At 64.3% G+C, this 19,363-nt stretch overlaps 1 protein-coding gene across 7 annotated transcripts in view; it reads left to right on the top strand.

Annotated features, from left to right (window-relative positions):
- The first annotated feature begins 4,921 nt into the window (after window positions 1-4,921).
- Window positions 4,922-19,363, top strand: part of SLC12A7 (solute carrier family 12 member 7) — a 33,838-nt gene continuing 19,396 nt past the window's right edge. For 3 of the 7 annotated variants that reach the window (XR_009549918.1, XM_060191104.1, XM_060191103.1), the window contains exon 1: window positions 4,922-5,081. Coding sequence is in view for 4 of the 7 variants with exons in the window: in XM_060191104.1 (XP_060047087.1) it covers window positions 4,937-5,081 (145 nt within the window). In the remaining 3 variants the exon portion in view is untranslated. Of the gene's footprint in view, window positions 5,082-14,504; window positions 14,798-19,363 lie in introns of those variants that run through there. The other 4 variants (XR_009549919.1, XM_060191106.1, XM_060191107.1 and 1 more) reach the window with 4 other exon arrangements.

Genomic DNA, 19,363 nt, shown 5'->3' with positions numbered 1-19,363 from the left:
TGAAGACCTCCCCCAATGAGCTTCTGGGAGGAGGAGGCCATGACAGGAGGGTCCTCTGGCTTGTGGGGACCCTGGGCATCATGCCCACCTCTCTGCTAGGGACCGGGGGGGGGGCCGCAGAGCCACCTAGTGCAGTCCACTGGGGGGACCACAGTTCTGGGGGCTTGGCACAGGGGTGGGGGGCACTGCATGGCCTGTTGCCACCATCCCCCTAAGTACAGACCCTCCCATCTGAGCCTCTGGGGAGCCAGACCCCAGCCCCTCCCTGCACCCTGGCTAGTGTGAGGCCCTGGGCCACCTCCCCAGGGTGCCACCAGCACTGGGAGCTGGACACCTACCTCCTGTCTCTGCTCAATGTCCCTAAGCTGGGGGAGGAGCAGCCATGTGGGACCCCTGGGTCAGGGGGTGTCCTGGTCTGGGGCTGTCCTGAGTCAGGGGGTGTCCTGGTCAGGGGGTGTCCTGGGTCAGGGCGTGTCCTGGTTAGGGGTGTCCTGGTTAGGGGTGTTCTGGCCTTGGGTGTTCTGGGTCATGTGTGTCCTGGTCAGGGGTGTCCTGCACCCCGCACCCCTCAGCTGCATGTCCCCTTGCCCCGGCTTGGCCGGAGCAGCACCAGCAGCAGCCAGCAGAGGGCGCATGTGCACAGGGAAGGACCCGCTCTCACCAGACTTGTGGACAGGCAGGGTACTCCATGCACACTCACATGTGCCCGTGTCCACTTCCGGCCTCTGGACACTGGGCAGTGAGCTATGATCCTAGGGGATCTGTGGTCTGTGTGTGTCCACAGCACTTTGACTTGACCCTCAGGACAAGCCCCACACTAGGGACCAACCCCCAACACTGTGCCACAGACTCCTGCAATGACCATGTATCTGCGCCCCGTCACCCCAGGCCTGTCCCTCTGTCCCAATGGTCAGCCCAGGCCTGTCAAACTGTCCCAGTGGTCATCCCAGGCCTGTTCCCACTGTCCCAATGGTCATCCCAGGCCTGTCCCCTCTGTCCCAATGGTCATCCCAGGCCTGTCCCCTCTGTCCCAATGGTCATCCCAGGCCTGTCCCACTGTCCCAATGGTCATCCCAGGTCTGTCCCCTCTGTCCTCATGGTCATACCAGGCCTGTCCCACTGTTCCTATGGCCAGGACACTCACAGACCCAGGACAACCCCAGATCAGGGCACCCATTACCCAGGACACCCCCAGACTGAGGACACCCCCAAGCCGTGTTACCCCTGATCAGGGCACCCATGACCCAGGAACCCCCTGACCCAAGGAGCTCAGAGTGGGTAGGGCTGTGAGGTCCTGGGTCCAGGTGTAGTAAGCCCCCAGGTTAGTCTCCCAAGTCCAGAGGAAGTGGACTTTGGCCACCTGACCACGGCTGTACAGACTCCCTGAGCCCCAGAAGCACTGGCCTCAGCTCTGGATTTCGGCCCCCTCCTCACTCACCCCAACTCTGCCCACTCCCGCTGTAGTCCCCCAGACTCACCCCACACCCCCACCCTGGGATTAAGGGGGCAGACCGCCAGCCCTGGGTCCCAGCAGGGCTGCAGCCTGGAAACCTGACCCCAGGAGGGGAGCAGTTGGTGCCCAGGGATCCGGTGGCCCCGTTTCCATGGCGACTTCTCCAAAGTGGGTTAGGGTGGAGGTGCAGGGAGGGGAGGGAAGGGGGAGGGACTCTGGCTGCTGGCCAAGCCGACACCCCCCCAGATGTGGGCAGCCCAAGGCAGGGACAACCCCCAGGCCCCCCCCCCATGTCCCACGGCCCCCCACAGGGACCTCCATTCCTGGCCCCACACCACCTCAGGAACGCACCACTGCTGGGCTGCTGGCTAGACCCTGGCAGCTGCCCTCACCTGTTCAGACCTGCCCTCAGTGGACCACATCTGCCCTGAACACCCCATACCTGTCCACACCTGCCCTCACCTGCCTCACCTGTCCACACCTGCCTTCAACAGCCCACACCTCCCTTACCTGTCCAGACCTGCCCTCACCTGCTCATACCTATCCTCACCTGTCCTGACCTGCTCTCACCTGTCCACACCTCCCCACCCCTCCCCTCCCCTGACCACATCTACCTTCACCTCCCCATACTTGCCCTCACCTGTCCTCACATGCTGTCACCTGTCCACACCTGCCCTCACCTGCCCACACAAGGCCTCAGGGCTCCCCAGTGCCCAGCCCTGAGCCACGGGAACACGTGGGGGTGACTCAGGCAGTAGGGGCGATGAGACAGGGACGTCTCCCTCAGACCCCTGGCCAGGGGGCAGCAGCACCTCTGGACTGCAGGAGGTTGCCCAAGGAGCCCCTGCGAGACCAGGGAGCCCCCTAGGCCCTCCACTTCTCCCAGCAGAACACCAGCAGCCACAGCCGCAGGGCACGGAGCCCTGAGGGTGTCGCCTCTGACCAGAAGCCTCTCTGCGCCTGGCTCTGTAGCCCGCGACCCGCGGGCAGGGGGCGGTGACCTCAGCCTGAGCGTGGAGGGTGAGTCCTGGGATCCAGGGCTTCCGACACAGCCCCACCTCTCCCCCAGGCCAGAGGGTGGGGTGGGGTCCCCCATGGCACCCCAGGATGGGTGGGGCTGGGCCTGGGGTTGGGCTTTGCTGCTCCCGGACTGGACATTCCTCACACAGGTGAGCAAATGCCAGAGGTGACAGAAGGACCCGAGGGAGGGGCCAGGCGTCTGGAGTCTCACAGGAGTAGGGTGGGTGATGCCCCTAGCCTGGCTCCACCTCAGCCCCGAGCCGCACTCCCCACCTGCAGGACATTTCCTACCTCTGTCTCTGTGTATCTCCCTGTCTCTGTCTCCATGTCTCTGTGTATCTCCCTGTCTCTGTCTCCATGTCTCTGTGTATCTCCCTGTCTCTGTCTCTGTGTATCTCCCTGTCTCTGTTTCCCTGTCTCTATGTATCCCCTGTCTCTGTCTCTGTGTATCTCCCTGTCTCTGTCTCCCTGTCTCTGTGTATCCCCTGTCTCTGTCTCCATGTCTGTCTCTGTATCTCCCTGTCTCTGTCTCTGTATCTCCCTGTCTCTGTCTCTGTGTATCTCCCTGTCTCTGTCTCCCTGTCTCTGTGTATCCCCTGTCTCTATCTCCATGTCTGTCTCTGTATCTCCCTGTCTCTGTCTCTGTATCTCCCTGTCTCTGTCTCTGTGTATCCCCCTGTCTCTGTCTCTGTGTATCCCCCTGTCTCTGCCTCTGTGTATCCCCCTGTCTCTGTCTCTGTGTATCTCCCTGTCTCTGCCTCTGTGTATTCCCCTGTCTCTGTCTCTGTGTATCTCCCTGTCTCTGTCTCATGTATCTCTCTGTCTCATGTATCTCTCTGTCTCCACGTATCTCCCTGTCTCTATCACTGTGTATTTCCCACCCCCATCTCTGTCTCTGGGTATCTCCCCGTCTCTGTCTCTGTGTATTTCCCACCCCTGTCTCTGTCTCTGGGTATCTCCCTGTCTCTGTGTATTTCCCACCCCTGTCTCTCTCTGTCTCTGGGTATCTCCCCATCTCTGTCTCTGGGTATCTCCCCGTCTCTGCCAGTGTCTCTGTTTTCTCCATCCCATCCCACATCCTGGTGGGGAAGGTGGACAGGCAGTAAGAGGTGGGTGTCACACAGGTGGCCACATCCTGTGGTGGGTGCAGCCCCCCATACCTGCCCGTGTCCCGTCCCCGGCCCGCTGTCCCCTCCTCCAGGCCTGGGGTCCAGTGGGAGCTGCTGTCCTGGGTGTGGCAGGTGGGGCTCATTCCCCCTCCTGGGAGGGACACGCAGTGACAGTGGACACCGGGCCCACCCACATCCACCCCTGACTGCCAGGGGCCTTGACATGGCCCAGAAGGGTACCCGCTGGGTCAGCCGGGCAGGGTCTCAGGCCCCACAGCCACCAGTCCTGCAGGAGAGGACAGGTGTGTCTGAAGCTGTGCCCAGGCGCACCTGCAGGTGTGGACATGGATTCCCATTTTTGCTGGTGGACAGAGCAGGTCTGTAAAATGTCATTGTTGGAATGCAGATGTGATGGCCGAATCAGGGGCAGCTCTGCTGGGGCACGAGGTGGGGGGGGGGTGCAGAGGCGCAGCTCACTGCTGACCTGTGGAGCAGCCTGACCCGCCGGTGGTCACTCCCAGAGGGGTAAGGGGCTCCCACTGGCCAGCCCCCCCCCACTGCTGGGACGGGGGTCACTCAGCTGGACACATGGTCCAGCAGCCTGGGGGGCTAGGGCGGCTTCCCCCTCCCCATTAGGGGTCCCCAGGCTGTCACCCGGCTGGACACAGATGGCCACCAGGGCCCCTGCCGGTCCCCCAGGAGGGCGCAGGGGCGAGGGCACCGGCTTAGCACAGAGCCACTGCCCTCGGCCCCCAGCCCCGCCCCCTCGTGTCGCTGTCTGTCCAAGTCTGTCCCCTGTCTGCTCCCAGCGCCTGACGGTCTCTGAGCCCTGGGTGCAGCTGACCCCGCCCCGCTCCCGCCCGGGATCCCTGACCCCAAGCCGGACCCCCAGGCTCCCAACCCCAGGCCCAGGGCACGTCCCCGGGACCCCAGACCCCAAGCCGGACCCCCAGGCTCCCAACCCCGGACCCAGGGCACGTCCCCGGGACCCCAGACCCCAAGCCGGACCCCCAGGCTCCCAACCCCGGACCCAGGGCACGTCCCCGGGACCCCAGACCCCAAGCCGGACCCCCAGGCTCCCAACCCCGGACCCAGGGCACGTCCCCGGGACCCAGACCCCAAGCCGGACTGCAGACCGCCGACCCCCAGAACCCAGACCTGCCCCCGGACCGGATTCCCGGGCCCCGCGCCCACCCTGGACCCCCACACCCAAGGCCTCAGACCCGCCCGGGGAACCGACCGGTCTCCGGACCCGCCCTCTACCCGGACCCGCCCCTCGGACCCGGGCCCGCCCCCGCCCCCGCCCGCCCCGCACAGCCCCAGGCGTAGTCGGCGGGGCCGCTGGCGGGTCACCATGTCCCGGCGCTTCGTCGTGACCCCCGCGGCGGGCGCCGCACCCCGGGGCGGAGGGCAGCACCCCGACCCCGCCGCGCCCCCCGAGCCGCCCCCCGAGGACGCGCTGCCCATTCTGCGCTACTGCCACGAACCCAGCCGTTACGGTAGGGGTGCTCGGGGCTCCTGGGGGGTCTCTGGGGGCCCCTGGGGAAGGGGGTCTCTGGGGGTCCCCGAGTGCCGCAGGGGCGCGGGGGAGGCGCGCTGGGCCGGGCCGGGAGATGCCGCCTGCCCTGGAGGCTGCCAGCCTGCCGCGCCCTCTCACCCCGCCCTGGAAGGCGCGACCCCCCCCCCCCCGACACGCCCCTCCCGGCGGGGTGACGAGTCCCGGATGTCACTGGCTGTCATCGGCTGTCCCCTCCCTCCCCCACTGCGCGGGCTGAGCACCCCGGGGACCCTCCAAAGGGGAGTGGGGTCCCTAGGCCAAAGCCCCCCACCCCCAACGCCTTTTCAGCGCCCACCCCCAGCCCCAGCTCCGATGTCCCCAGGCCTGTCCCCTGGCTCCCACTAGCCGGCGTGGAGTGACCGCAGGGACAACCCTGGGATGGTGGCTGTCAGATTCCGGGGGGCCCCCCATTCTGGGGAGAGGGAGCAACGCTAGCCCTCCCGCCCCTGAACCCTGTCCTCCAAGGACACCCAGCCAGGGCTGGCCCAGGGTCCCCCAGTCACAGCCCATGGTCCCCTTCCTGGGCCTGGGTCTCCCCCCTCACATCCCCACAGTCCCCCCCCCAGGCTAGAGTCTCTTGTCACCCCCACGGTCTCCCCACCGGGCAGGAGTCCCCTGTCATCCCCATGGTCCCATCTCTCTGTGTTACCCTTGAGCGGAATTCTATGGGCTGTGCACCTGGGCCACAGGCAGAGAAGACCCATGTCTGGGACTCCCCACTGTGGGAGGGGTCTTCACTGGTGGCTGTGGGCTCTGGGGTCTAGGGTGGGGGTCTGCAGAGCACCCCTGCTCCAGCACACTGCCCCCCTGCAGACAGGGGTCCTGGTCACACCAGGTGGGGTGCAGGGACTTCCACAGCCCCTCTCCTGCCCTGTGTGGGCCAGTGTGGGTGGGTCCCCTGCCCCGCTCCCTGCCCGAGGCCACTGCTGGGACCACAGGTCTGAGCGTCCTGGTTAGGGGTCTACATGGGGTGCTTCTCAGGTCCTTGCCCAGCTCTGAGGGACACCAGGGGCTGTCTCCTGGGCAGGACTCTGAAACCAGAAGCCTGTGAGCTTGTGTATGTGCCTGTGTCTCTCTGTGCCTGTCTCTCTGTCTCTCTCTGTGTGCCTGTCTCTGTGTCTCTATGTATCTCCTTCTGTGTGCCTGTCTCTCTGTGTGCCTGTCTCTGTGCCTCTATGTATCTCTTTCTGTGTGCTTGTCTCTCTCTCTGTGTGTGCCTGTCTCTCTCTCTGTGTGTGCCTGTCTCTCTCTGTGTGCCTGTCTCTCTGTGTGCCTGTCTCTGTATCTCTCTGTATCTCTCTCTGTGTGCCTGTCTCTCTGTGTGTGCCTGTCTCTGTGTCCATCTGCGTGTGCTCCTGTGTGTGGTGGACTTGCAGGGCGTGTGGGAGTCAGCTGGCATGTTGGGATCCCCCCTGGGCAGGCCTAGGGTGCTAAGCAGAGCCGGGGAAGCAAGGGAGGGTGTGGCGTCCTCTGGGGTCCGGTGTCCAGTCCCAGCCCCCAGGACTCTGCTTTCTTCTCACTTAAATATTTGATGGTGGCCGGTGGCCTGAGCTCTGCCAGGGCTGGCTTCTCCCTGGCCGGCCAGGGTGACAGGGGCCCGGCCAGTGACCCTTTTTCCTTGGCTTCTTTTCAAGAAGGGGTGCTGCACACATTTCTGGGGAGCAGGGACACCATGTCACCTGGAGATCTGGGGGGCAGGGACACCACAGTCACCCCAGACCCCTGGCAGGGCCAGGATGTCACCACAGGTCACCAGGTGTCTGGAGCCCCAGGGGACCTCTGCCAGGGGAGTATGTTCAGATGACAGAGCTGGGGTGCAGGCTGGGGTGCTGAGGAGGCCTCCTGGCCTGCGTGTGGCCGAGTGAGGTGTCTTGTCACCTGGCCAGGTGTGGCAAGGGCCAGTGGGCAAGTGGCCACAGCCCCACAGCCGGCGTCCCCTGGGGCCCAGGGCCACCCCCCAGACGCCCCTAGCAGATCACTTCCTCCTGCACATGGCAGGACCCTCCTCACTGTCTCCCAGCTGCATCTCCCCAGACTCTGGGCATGACTGGCTCCCTGAACCTCTCCTGTGCCCCTGCCAGCACCCCGCCTTGCTGGGGGAGGCAGTACTGGGTTCAGTCCTCCAGGTGGGAGGGCTCTGGGTCCCCTAGTGGGTTCAGATCTACTGTTACCTGTAGGGTGCCCACACCAGGAATGGGGGCCACCCCCGTGTGCCTGCTGGGGGCACGTGTGTGGACTGTGGGTGCTGGTCTTGTGTGCTGCACACACGTGTGTTCTGGGGGGCTGTGTGCAGGGGCACCACATGGCCCTGGGGGGCTCTGCTGTCACATGTCATCTCCAGCAGGGCTGGTGGGTGCTTCGGGCCTGGGTCCCAGCCTTCTGGGGACTCCGTGTCCAAGCTGTGGATGGCCAGAGTCACTGCCGGTGCTGCGGGGGCGGGGGGTGAGGGGGGGTCCCGGCGGGCGAGGCAGAGGCCTGTCACCCCTGGCTCCAGGTGGAGTCCCAAGTCCACGGGAGCCGGACGGCTCGGGACAGGGAGTTGATTGGGTGAGGCCCGCCACGTGGTGGGGTGGCCGCTGGGCTCAGAGTCCTTGCTTAACCTTAACTTCATGCCAATCATGGCGCAGGGTGGGCAGGGGTCTGCCCCCCACCCAGGCAGGACATAGCAGCTGGGGGCCTGGAGCAGAGGTGCACGTGTGAGTATGTGCACATGGTGACACCTGGGCACCCCCAGTGGGGCACACTGGGGACGCGTGGTGACACCTGGGCCCCTGCAGCTTCTAAGCCAGAGCACTCTGGTTCTGGGCCTGGCTTCCCACTTTGCTGATGCTCGTTTCCAGAGAGCAGAGGCGCCACAAGAAGGGGTTGCAAGAAGGTTGCCCTTCTTGCAACCCCTGCATCCATGCAGCCCCCATGTGGTGCTGGGACTCGAACCCAGGGCCCAGTGTCTTGAAAGGCTTGCACTCTACCGGGCGAACTAGCCCCTGGTCCTGGGTTCGATTTTCCTCTCTAAGGCATATATGTGAGGGGCATCTCTCCACCACTTGTGAATCTAGGGGCAGTCTCAAGACAGGCACGTGGGCCACTGGCCCTGCCCCCAGTCCCTAGCACAGAGGCCTGCACTGTGACAGCCTCCAACACGCGGGTGCGGGGCCAGGAGGGTCTGGCTGTGGGGCTCTCTCTGCCTGCCTCACCCCACATCCCTCCCTGCCCCATGTCCCCTGGCCAGCAGGCCCGGCCTCTCCCAGGAGTCTTTAGTCAGGGTCCTGGGCGCCCCTGGGTGTACCCCCCACCGTTCTGACATGTGGGGGCATGAAGGGAAGAAGAAGTGGGTGAACCACCGTCTCAGTTCTCCAGAACCCATGGACTCAGGGACTGTGCTGTGACCCGGGTCAGAGGACCACTGGGCATTGGAGTGGCTGGCTGCAGGGGGCACTGGGGGAGCTGGAGGGGGCTGGCACTGGGGGAGCTAGAGGGGGGCTGGTACTGGGGGAGCTGGAGGGGGTGGGAGCTGGAGGGGGCTGGCACTGGGGGGCTAGAGGGGGCTGGCACTGGGGGAGCTGGAAGGGGCTGGCACTGGGGGAGCTGGAGGGAGCTGGCACTGGGGGAGCTGGAGGGGGGCTGGCACTGGGGGGCTAGAGGGGGGCTGGCACTGGGGGAGCTGGAGGGGGCTGGCACTGGGGGAGCTGGAGGGAGTGGGAGCTGGAGGGGGCTGGCAATGGGGGGCTAGAGGGGGCTGGCACTGAGGGAGCTGGAGGGGGCCGGCACTGGGGGAGCTGGAGGGGGGCTGGCACTGGGGGAGCTGGAGGGGGGCTGGCACTGGGGGAGCTGGAGGGGTCTGGCACTGGGGGATCTGGAGGGGGGCTGGCACTGGGGGAGCTGGAGGGGTCGCCCCGGCTGGCCCATGAACCTGCATTCCTGCCCCCCCAGGAGCACAAATATTTGAGCTGGCAGCAGCCATGGTCCCCGGTGCCTCTCTGCAGACAGGGGCTGCCCCAGGCCTGTCCTGTCCCTGCGTGTCCCCACTGCCCTAGCCCTTCCTGCCTGGCCCTGCCTCAACCTGCCTGGCTGGGCTCTGGCACCCCGAGGTGGACACACACCGTCCCTTGGCCTGGGGAACACCCTGTGCCCGGTGCCACCTCGCCATCTGTCCTGGTGTCTGTCCTTCTGTCCTCTCGTATCTGTCTCAGCAGAACTGCACAGCGGTCTGGGGGCTGTTGCGGGGCGCCTCCCTGGGCCAGGAGGTCATGCCCCCACTGTGGGGGCACCAGTGGGAGGGGCGCCAGGGTGAAGGCGGGAGCCCTGGCTTGAGCTGGAACCAGTAGCTGGCGCGGTCAGCGTGGGCCAGGCCCACAGGTGGGGTCCGGGGCCATGGGGTCAGTGGCACCTGGCAGGTGTCGTTTTGGTGGCTGGGGGCCTATGGGTGGCAGATGGCCTGTGTGCAGGACCCCAGTGAAGCCAGCACCAAGTGTGGCAGGGGACAGGGTGACCCTCTGTGACAGCTAAGGCTGTGGACAGCTTTAAGTGTGACCGCATGACAGCTGACAGCGTGACGGGGACATCATGACCGCGTGAGGACAGCGTGACCTCATGGCTGTGGGAAGCCTGTGTGTGCTGTCAGCCCCACTTATGAAGGGGACAGTGGGGCTGGCTATGCAGTGCGGCTGTGTCCTGGGGCACTGGGGGGAGGGTGGCCATGTAGGGCCAGGGAGCTGAGGACATGCGTCCCTGTGAAGGTGTCTCTGTGCCAGGTGTGGGGACGCAGCCTCCCTGGACACAGGTGTGTCGTCTCTCCCCACCCCCACCCCACGGCCTGTTTCCCGGAGACGGAGACAGAGCACACCTGTCCCCTGGGCCAGGCTGCCAGAGCATCAGGGACAGGCCTGGGGGACAGGAGTGGCCCCATGCCCCACAGGGCCCAGCAGGAGCCCCCCACGGGGCTCAGTATGGGGGACATGGCCTTGTGCAGCCCAGCACAAGCCAGGACCCCAAGAGCAGGGGTTGACACAGGTGAGACCCCTCCCAGGACATGTCCCCCTGCTTCTGGCCCACCCAGAGATGGACACCAGGCCCCACGCCAGCCCTGGGTGCCCTCCCGGGGTGGTCACTGGCTCAAGTCCACTTCTGCCCGGAGAGACTCTGCCAATGTCAGGGGCTGAGCCTCAGGCTCTGGGGCCAGGCATCAGTGGTCGTGAGCGCCTTGACTGTGAGCGGCCGTGTGTGTGGGTGGATGTCCAGGGCCCAGGGTGACCAGGAGGCCTGGTGACTACAGCGAAGGTTGCCCACCTCTGAGCGTGTGCAGCTGGCTGTGCCCAGGTGGCTGTGGCCTTGCTGGGTGACTCGAGACTGGGGAGAGGTGAGGGTCCTGGGGTCCCAGGGGAGAGGATCTGGGGTCAGGCCTTCTCCAGCTCACAGTGGGGGACACTCGGAAGGTGGTCACCCACCCCTGTGGCTGCAGCCCAGAGCAAGGGTGTGTGGGGCAGGCGAGAAAGAGGCTCACGGTCCCCAGTCTCAGGCTATGGGTGGGATTAGGGGCTGGGGGGTTAAGGGTTGGGGGCTCAGGGGCTGCTTGGGTCGAGTGGCAAAGTAGGGGTGGGGGGTCTGCAGGGCCTGGCCCCCCTGGGCCTTCAGTGCCTAACCTCCCCCCCATGGCGCTGGCCCCCAGCCCCTGAGGACAAGGCAGGAAAACAGCCTAATTGCGGCTCAGCTGCTGCTCTCCTAATTGTGTCCTCCGTGTCCCCCATGTCCCTGCGGGGTCCCGCCCACAGGGTGCAGGAAATCTTCCACTGTGGGGGACAGCCACACCTGGGCAGGTGAGCCCCTGCTGCAAGTGTGGCACTGAGACTGAGACTGAGACCCAGCCCACGCTCAGCCCTGTGTCACATGGGCTCCGGGACAGGGCCGTCCGTCCCTGGGCTGTGGGGATGGAGGCTGGGTGGGCCGTGTGCCCCTGGCTTCTGAGTACCTGAGCTCCCAGAGCCTTCCACAGGCCTCCACCACCTCCCCAGAGGCTGAGGGCTGCCCCACCCCCCAGGGGACAAGGACAAGTCGCAGGATGACCAGCAGGGGTGGGAGGGACACGGCGGCCCCAGCCTGCCCTGTCTGGGGGGGTCAGTTGTTGGATTCTGGAACTTGCTTTCCTTGCTCCTGCTCTGGGGGGTGGGGGTTCAGGCCCGCCCTCTGACTGCCCTGCCCACCCCGCCCTTGCCGCTTGGAGGGTCCACTCTGTACCCGCCACACCTGCCCAGGCTGCACCGTTGCACAGACGCTCGGGTGCTTCTGGAAGGTTCTTGGCTGGTCAGCTCCAAGCAGGAGGGGCAGTGCTGCAGGGGTTGCCCCCACCCCTGGCTTCCTGGAACCACGTCTGGAGAGCTGGGGGGCTAGGGGGTCAGAGAAGGTGCAGCCTGAGCCTGGGTGTCGGGCCCTAGCTGGGCAGGGGAGGCGGTGTAGACAGCCTGCTGGGAGGAGGCTGGACCTGGGTGAGGCAGGCCTGGGTTCGAGGCCTTGTCCCAGGTATGGCCCTGGGACAGCTCTGTCCCGGATGTCCAGCTCATAACCCTGGACTCCCAGGCCCCCGCCGCTGTTGATGGTTAACCTGGAGCAGCTGGCGGAGCTGAGGGCCATGCTGCAAGGGACAGATGGACAGACAGACAGGTGCATGGCTGCCCCTGCCCATCCCCGGAGCTGACGCACCTCTGCTTTTATACCAAAGACAGAGAGGGGCCAGGCGCCAGTGCTCCCGGCTAGGTGCGCGGAGTACCGAGCGCAAGGACTTGGTCGAGGCCCTGCTCCCCACCTGCAAGCTTCACAAGCCGTGAAGCAGGGCTGCAGGTGTCTCTGTCTCTCTCTCTCCCTACTCCCCTCCTCTCTCAATTTCTTTCTGTCCTGTTCAATAAAATGGAAAATGTCCTGTCTCTCAATTTCTTCTGTCCTGTTCAATAAAATGGAAAACTGGCCTCCAGGAGCAGTGGGTCTGGAGTGCTGGCACTGAGCCCCAGGGATAACCCTGGAGATGGAAGCGAGAGAGAGATAGAGAGACAGAGGGAGAGACAGAGGGAGAGAGAGAGGACCAGAGCATGGTGGGTGGCGCTCCTGGTTGAGCGCATTTGTTCCCATGCATAAGGACCTGGGTTTGAGCCTGTCCCCTACCTGTAGGGGGTAATTTTCATGAGTGGTGGAGCAGGGCTGCTCATTCTCCCCCCTCTCAATTTCTCTCTATCCTGTCAAATATAAGAAAATGAAATAATGGGCTGAGGAGACAGCATAGTGGCTACACAAAAAGCCTTTCATGCCTGAGGCACCAAGGTCCCAGGTTCGATCCCCAGCAGCACCATAAACCAGAACTGAGCAAGGCTCTGGTAGAAAGAAAAAAAAAGACAAGAAAATGAACGGGGGTCGGGCAGTAGCACAGCGGGTTAAGCGCACGTGTCGCAAAGCGCAAGGACCTTTGTGAGAATCCCAGTTTGAGCCCCCGGCCCCCGACCTGCAGGGGGGTCGCTTCACAAGTGGTGAAGCAGGTCTGTAGGTGTCTTTCTCTCCTCCTCTGTCTTCCCTTCTCTCTCCATTTCTCACTGTCCTATCCAACAACAATGACAGCAATAACAATAATAATAACAATGATAAACAACAAGGGCAACAAAAGTGAAAAAAAAAGTAGCCTCCTTGGGAGTCGGGTGGTAGCGCAGCGGGTTAAGCGCACATGGCTCAAAGCGCACGAACCTGCAGAAGGATTCTGGTTCAAGCCCGTCTCCCCCACCTGTGAGGGAGTCACTTCACAAGCGATGAAGCAGGTCTGCAGGTGTCTGTCTTTCTCTCCCCCTCTCTGTCTTCCCCATCTCTCTCCATTTCTCTCTGTCCTACCCAACAACGATGACATCAATAATAACTACAATAAAACAACAAGGGCAACAAAAGGAATAAATAAATAAAATATTTTTTTAAAAGTAGCCTCCAGGAGCAGTGGATTTATAGTGCAGGCACTGAGCCCTAGAAATAACCCTGGAGGCAAAAATAAATAAATAAATAAGACAATGAACTAAAAGCAAAAGAAAAGGACAGAATTGAGATGTTATAATGTGGGAGAAGAGTGTGCAATGTGGCAGATAGGATGGGACACGATAGAACGTGCTAGAACGGCACAGAATAAGGTAGAACGGTAGCAGCAAGACAGAAGGGGCTGTCACTGTGGGTGGGGCTGTCACTGTGGGTGGGGCTGTCACTGTGGGTGGGGGCTGTCATTGGTGTCACTGGGGGCTGAGGCTGTCACCTGGGGTGTGGGGCTGTCACTGTGGGTGTGGGGCTGTCATTGGTGTCACTGGGGGTTGAGGCTGTCACCTGGGGTGGGGGGCTGTCACTGTGGATGTGGGGGGGCTGTCATTGGTGTGGGGGCTGTCACTGGGGGTTGAGGCTGTCACCTGGGGTGGGGGCTACATGCCTCCATGGGGTCCTGGTTACTGACACCCCTGTGCCCCCCAAAGGTAAAAGCTTGCAGAGGAACAGCCAGGCCCTGCCCAGCCACCTCCCCCCCCCCCCCGGGGCTTGGCTTCTCTTGGGGGTGGGGGCTCTTCCTACAGAACCCAACGGTCCCGAGGTTCCCAGAGCAGGCACCAAGCAGAATGGAAGGGGGTCCTCACAGCCCCCTCAGAGGCAGCCCCTCCCCAGAATTCCCTGCTGCCCCCAGGGCAGCGTGCAGGTGTCCCTCCCCCTCCACACCCCCAGGCCCTCCAGGACCACCCCTGCTCCACTTCCTCTTCCTCCCACTTCCTCCCTCCCTTGGGTGGGAGCCTCTGAAGTGGGTGTCCCTCCCTCCTGGGGGGACCTCGTCCTGCTAGCTGCCTCCCCCTGCCCCTCACCCGGTGGGCTGCTTCTGAGCAGAGCTGAGACACCCCCCCTGCAGACCCCTGCTAGGGGAACCCAGTTCTGCAGAGGAGGGAGGGTCCTTCCCCTCCTCCTCCTCTTCACTGCTGGCCCCCACTGCTGGCCCCCACTGATGGCCCCCCAGGGGCAGCTGGCAGCTGCTTTTGCATCCTCACCTCTGACTTCTGCCCCCACCTCAACCCTGACCCCTACATGTACCCTCTGACCCCGCTCCTGACCTCTGCCCCCACTTTTGCTCTCTACCCCTACATCTGCCCTCTGACCCCACGTCTGACCCCTGCATCAACCCTGTGACCCCACCTCGGCCACCTGACCCTATCTCTGTCCTCTGGCCCCAACCTCCACCCTCTATTCCCTGCCCCTCACCCCTGCACCCTGCACCCACCCTGTCCTAGGGTCCATCGGACGGGTGCACCCGAGGCCCTGCGGGGCTGCATTCAGGGACTTGGGGGCACGCGGGACAGTCCGGCTGCGGGTGGGGCGGAGGGTGGCCGGAGCGCGTCCCCCGACCCGCTGACCAGGTGGCGGCCCGCGGTGCGGTCACGTGAGCGGGCGGGGCGGGTCCGCGGGCGGCGGGAGCGCGGGGCGGGCGGCGCAGTGTCCGGCGGTGTCCAGCGCGTGTGCGGCGCCCACCCGGTGCCCCGGTCCCGAGCGGCGCCATGCCCACCAGCTTCACCGTGGTGCCCGTGGAGGCACGGGCGGACTGCCTGGACGAGGCGGCCGAGCGGACGGAGGGGCCGGAGGGCGAGCCCGGCGGACAGAGCCCGGGTCCGGGTCCCGGTGAGCCGCAGGGGCGGGAGCGGGGACGGGGCGGGAGGCGGCGCAGGGAGGAGGGGAGAGGGGGGCGGCGGGGCCGGGGAGGGGCGCATTCCCCTCGGGCCGCCGCCCGCCCGGGTCCGGCCGGGGGTTCGTGCAGGGCGGCCGCTCGGCACCCCTCCCTCCTCAGGCCGCGTCTCCAAACTTTGCGCGGGAACCCGGGCAGGGGTGCGCCCAGCCCCCGGTCCCCAGCCCCCACCCCCGACCCCCAGCTCCGGCCCCGGCCCCGACCCCCAGTCCCCAGCCCCGGGGCGCGCCGGCGGGGAGGGGGTGCCTGGGGGGCGCTTCCTGGCAGGACCCCGGGCGGCGGAGCGGCGCCGCTTCCTGCTTCCTCCCGGGGCGGGGCCTCCCGAGAAGGGGCCTGACCTTGGGCCGGGAGGGGGCTTTCGCTTTCTGGGGCGTCAGGCCTGGCCGGACTGAGCCGTGCTCCCAGCCCCCCTGGGAACAGGGTCCCCTCCATGCAGCCCCCCTGCTCTCAGCCCCTCTAGGAAGTACAAGTGGGGTCTCCTCCATGCAGCCCCCCTGCTTTCAGCCCTCTTGGGAAGTGGGGTCTCCTTCATGCAGCCCCCCTGCTCTCAGTCCCCCTACCCCCACTTGCTCAGGTCCCCCGCCCCAGGTGGGGAGGAGCCAACAGGGACATAGGCCACAGACAGACCCTGGGCCTGGGCCAGAGAGGGACCATCCAGTGGGGTGTCAGCTGCCACCTGAGGGGTGGGAGGTGGGAGCAGGGCCTGGGGAGCAGCTGACTGTTTCCCCCACAGGCATAGGCTTGATGTGCAGTGGACGTGGTGTGGCACTGGGTTCTCTGCACCTGTCCCTCTTCAAAACGGCCTCCACAGCCCCCCCCCACTCAGCCTAGAACCTGGGACTCTGCGTTGCTGTCACTGTGGGGGGTGGCCTTGGAGGGGTGGGTTCTGGGGGAGTCGGGGGGGGCCCTGGAGCCTGGAGGGTCTGGGGGAGCCTGGGGGCGTTGGGGGGCCCTGGAGCCCGGAGGGTCTGGGGGAGCCTGGAGGTACTGAGGGGCCCTGGAACCTGGGGTGGGACTGGAGCACCCTGGAGCCTGAGGGGGCCCTTGAGCTTGGTGTGGGGTGCTGGGGTTGGGGGGAACCTGGCGTCTAGGGGGGCCCCTGGAGCCTGGTGGGCCTGGATCTTGGGGACTCTGGAGCCTGGGAGCCACCTGGAGGCTGAGGGGCCTGGAGGGGACCTGCACCCAGGAAGGAGGCTGCTCTGCCCTGCCAGCTGCATCTGCGGAGCTCTGACCTTGAGCCATCCTGCCGCCTGACTGGCTCCAGGGGGTGGGAGTGTCAGAGCCCAGACTTGGGGTGGGGGCTCCCCAGGGCCCGTGCTCAGCCTCAGGCATCAGGAAGCCGGAAGCCTGAGCCCAGATCAATACTGGCATCTGGTTCCCGCTGTTGCCTGTCCCCTCCTTGGTGACTGAGGTTCACATGTCCCCGCTGGGAAGCTGGGAGGACAACCCCCCCCCCCCCGCAGAGGGTTCTGGATGCCCCCTATGACCTCTGACCCACCGGGGAGCTCTGCCCACCATGAGACACGGGGCCCTCTGTCACCCCAGTGTCCTTGCTGCCCTCCAAGGAGGGACCCTGTGTCCCCAAAATCTGCCTCAAGAGGGGTGGGCTGGGGCCCCAGGCTGGGATGACCCTGGGCTGCCCCCCACTGCCCGCCGGGGTCATGGGGCCCCTGGCCTGGAGGGACCTGAGGTTGGGGACCCCAGGAGACATGAGACATGGAGCAGTGCTGGGGGCCCTGTCCTGCTGGCCGGCTTTGGGCGTGGGAGGGCAGAAACCCAAAGCCACCGGCTGGGGACACCAAGAGCAACAGGAAGGCCTTGTCACAGGAGGTGGAGGGGCATACGGCATGGGACTACACGAATGCCAGTGTGTGTGTGTGCGTGTGTGTGTGCAGGACGTGGACTACACGAATGCCTGTGTGTGTGTGTGTGTGTGTGTGCAGGACGTGGACTACACAAATGCCAGTGTGTATGTGTGTGTGTATCTGTGTGTGCGCGTGTGCAGGACGTGGACTACACGAATGCCTGTGTGTGTGTGTGTGCAGGACATGGACTACACGAATGCCTCTGTGTGTGTGTGTGTGTGTGTGTGCGCGTGTGCAGGACGTGGACTACACGAATGCCTCTGTGTGTGTGTGTGTGCAGGACATGGACTACACGAATGCCAGAGTGTGTGTGTGTGTGTGCAGGACATGGACTACACGAATGCCAGTGTGTGTGTGTGTGTGTGTGCAGGACATGGACTACATGAATGCCAGTGTGTGTGTGTGTGTGTGTGTGTGTGCAGGACGTGGACTACATGAATGCCTGTGTGTGTGTGTGTGTGTGTGTGTGTGTGTGTGTGTGTGTGTGCAGGACGTGGACTACACGAATGCCTCTGTGTGTGTGTGTGTGTGTGTGTGTGTGTGTGTGTATGTGCAGGACATGGACTACACAAATGCCAGTGTGTGTGTGTGTGTGTGTGTGCGCAGGACATGGACTACACGAATGCCTGTGTGTGTGTGTGTGTGTGTGTGTGTGTGTGTGTGTGTGTGTGTGTGTGTGTGTGCAGGACGTGGACTACACGAATGCCAGTGTGTGTGTGTGTGCCTGTGTGCAGGGCCCTGCTGTGTGGGGCTGTGTGCACGTGTGTGTGTGCAGAACTTCACGTGTGCCCCTCTTCACGAGGACTAGGTTGTCCCCCTGGCCGTCACTCAGGCTAGGGGATCTCAGGGAACAGAGTGCTGCCTTCTCCCAGGGATGGTGACACAGCAGAGAGCTAATGCTGCCTCCAGGTGAAGGTGCATGGGGCCGGTTAGATGGGGCACAGAGGCCTATCCCCAGGACACAGCCTGTGTACATAGCACCCCAGATCAGAGCCATCTGGAGGCCCCCTGAAGTGCAGGAGTGAAGCAGGGTGGGGGTGAGTCAGAGTCATGGGTGATGCCACAGGGGAATGCCAGGGGAGCACGGCCTGGAGCCAGTGCAGGGCGGGGGAGACCCGGGGTCAGTTTGGCACCTGCTGGGTTGGGGGTCTCCGGCCCCTCGGGGGGTACACGGTGGTTATGAGGGGTGCTCCCATATTTCCCGTGGATGTGCCCCGTGTTGCACTGTGTGGGGGGGTCCCGGAGGGCTCAGTCTGTCTGTCTGCGTCTGTGGCTCTGCTGAGCGCTGGCTTCTGGCCTGGCCTCCCCGTCACCTACCCTTCGGCCTCCTAGATATGACCTTGTTCTCAAGACCCCTGGCCCACACCTGGCTCCTGGCAGGGTGCATACCCTCCCTCACTGGGAAGTCCTGGGGGGCTGAGCAGGTCAGGGAGGACAGGTCCGTCTCGGGTTCCTGCCGGCTTCCGAGAGTCCTGACCAGAGTCTGGACAAAGCCAGGTGTAACCTGAGCAGGGAGAGTACTTCAGGGGCTGGGAGCCTGGGGGCTGTGACTACAGACTGGGGGGCTGTGACTAGACTGGGGGGCTGTGACTACAGACTGGGGGGCTGTGACTAGACTGGGGGGCTGTGACTACAGACTGGGGGGCTGTGACTAGACTGGAGGGCTGTGACTACAGACTCAGGGGCTGTGACTAGACTGGAGGTTTGTGACTACTGACTGGGGGACTGTGACTAGACTGGGTGGCTGTGACTACAGACTGGGGGGCTGTGACTACAGACAGGGGGGCTGTGACTAGACTGGGGGGCTGTGACTACAGACTGGGGGGCTGTGACTGGACTGGGAGGCTGTGACTACAGACTGAGGGGCTGTGACTACAGACTGGGGGGGCTGTGACTAGACGGGGACCTGTGACTACAGACTGGGGGACTGTGACTAGACTGGGTGGCTGTGACTACAGACGGGGGGTTTGACTACAGACTGGGGGGCTGTGACTAGACTGGGGGGCTGTGACTAAGACTGGGGAGGCTGTGACTAGACTGGGAGGCTGTGACTAGACTGGGGGCCTGTGACTACAGACTGGGGGGCTGTGACTAGACTGGGGGGCTCTGACTAGACTGGGTGGCTGTGACTACAGACTGGGGGGCTGTGACTAGACTGGAGGGCTGTGACTACAGACTGGGGGGGCTGTGACTAGACTGGGGGGCTGTGACTAGACTGGGGGCTGTGACTACAGAGGGGGGGCTGTGACTACTGACTGGGGGGCTGTGACTAAACTGGGGGTCTGTGACTACAGACAGGGGGGCTGTGACTAGACTGGGGGGCTGTGACTAGACTGGGGTTCTGTGACTACAGACTGGGGGGCTGTGACTAGACTGGGAGGCTGGGACTACTGACTGGGGGGCTGTTACTAGACTGGGGGGCTGTGACTACAGACAGGGGGGCTGTGACTACAGACTGGGGGGCTGTGATTAGACTGGGGGGCTGTGACTACAGACTGGGGGGGCTGTGACTAGACTGGGGTTCTGTGACTACAGACTGGGGGGCTTTGACTAGACTGGGAGGCTGGGACTACTGACTGGGGGGCTGTTACTAGACTGGGGGGCTGTGACTACAGACAGGGGGGCTGTGACTACAGA

This window comes from Erinaceus europaeus, chromosome 5 (assembly GCF_950295315.1).
Source record: "Erinaceus europaeus chromosome 5, mEriEur2.1, whole genome shotgun sequence".
Classification (NCBI taxonomy): domain Eukaryota; kingdom Metazoa; phylum Chordata; class Mammalia; order Eulipotyphla; family Erinaceidae; genus Erinaceus; species Erinaceus europaeus.
The sequence above is the reverse complement of the archived record's forward strand: the minus strand, read 5'-3'. Positions and strand labels throughout refer to the sequence as shown.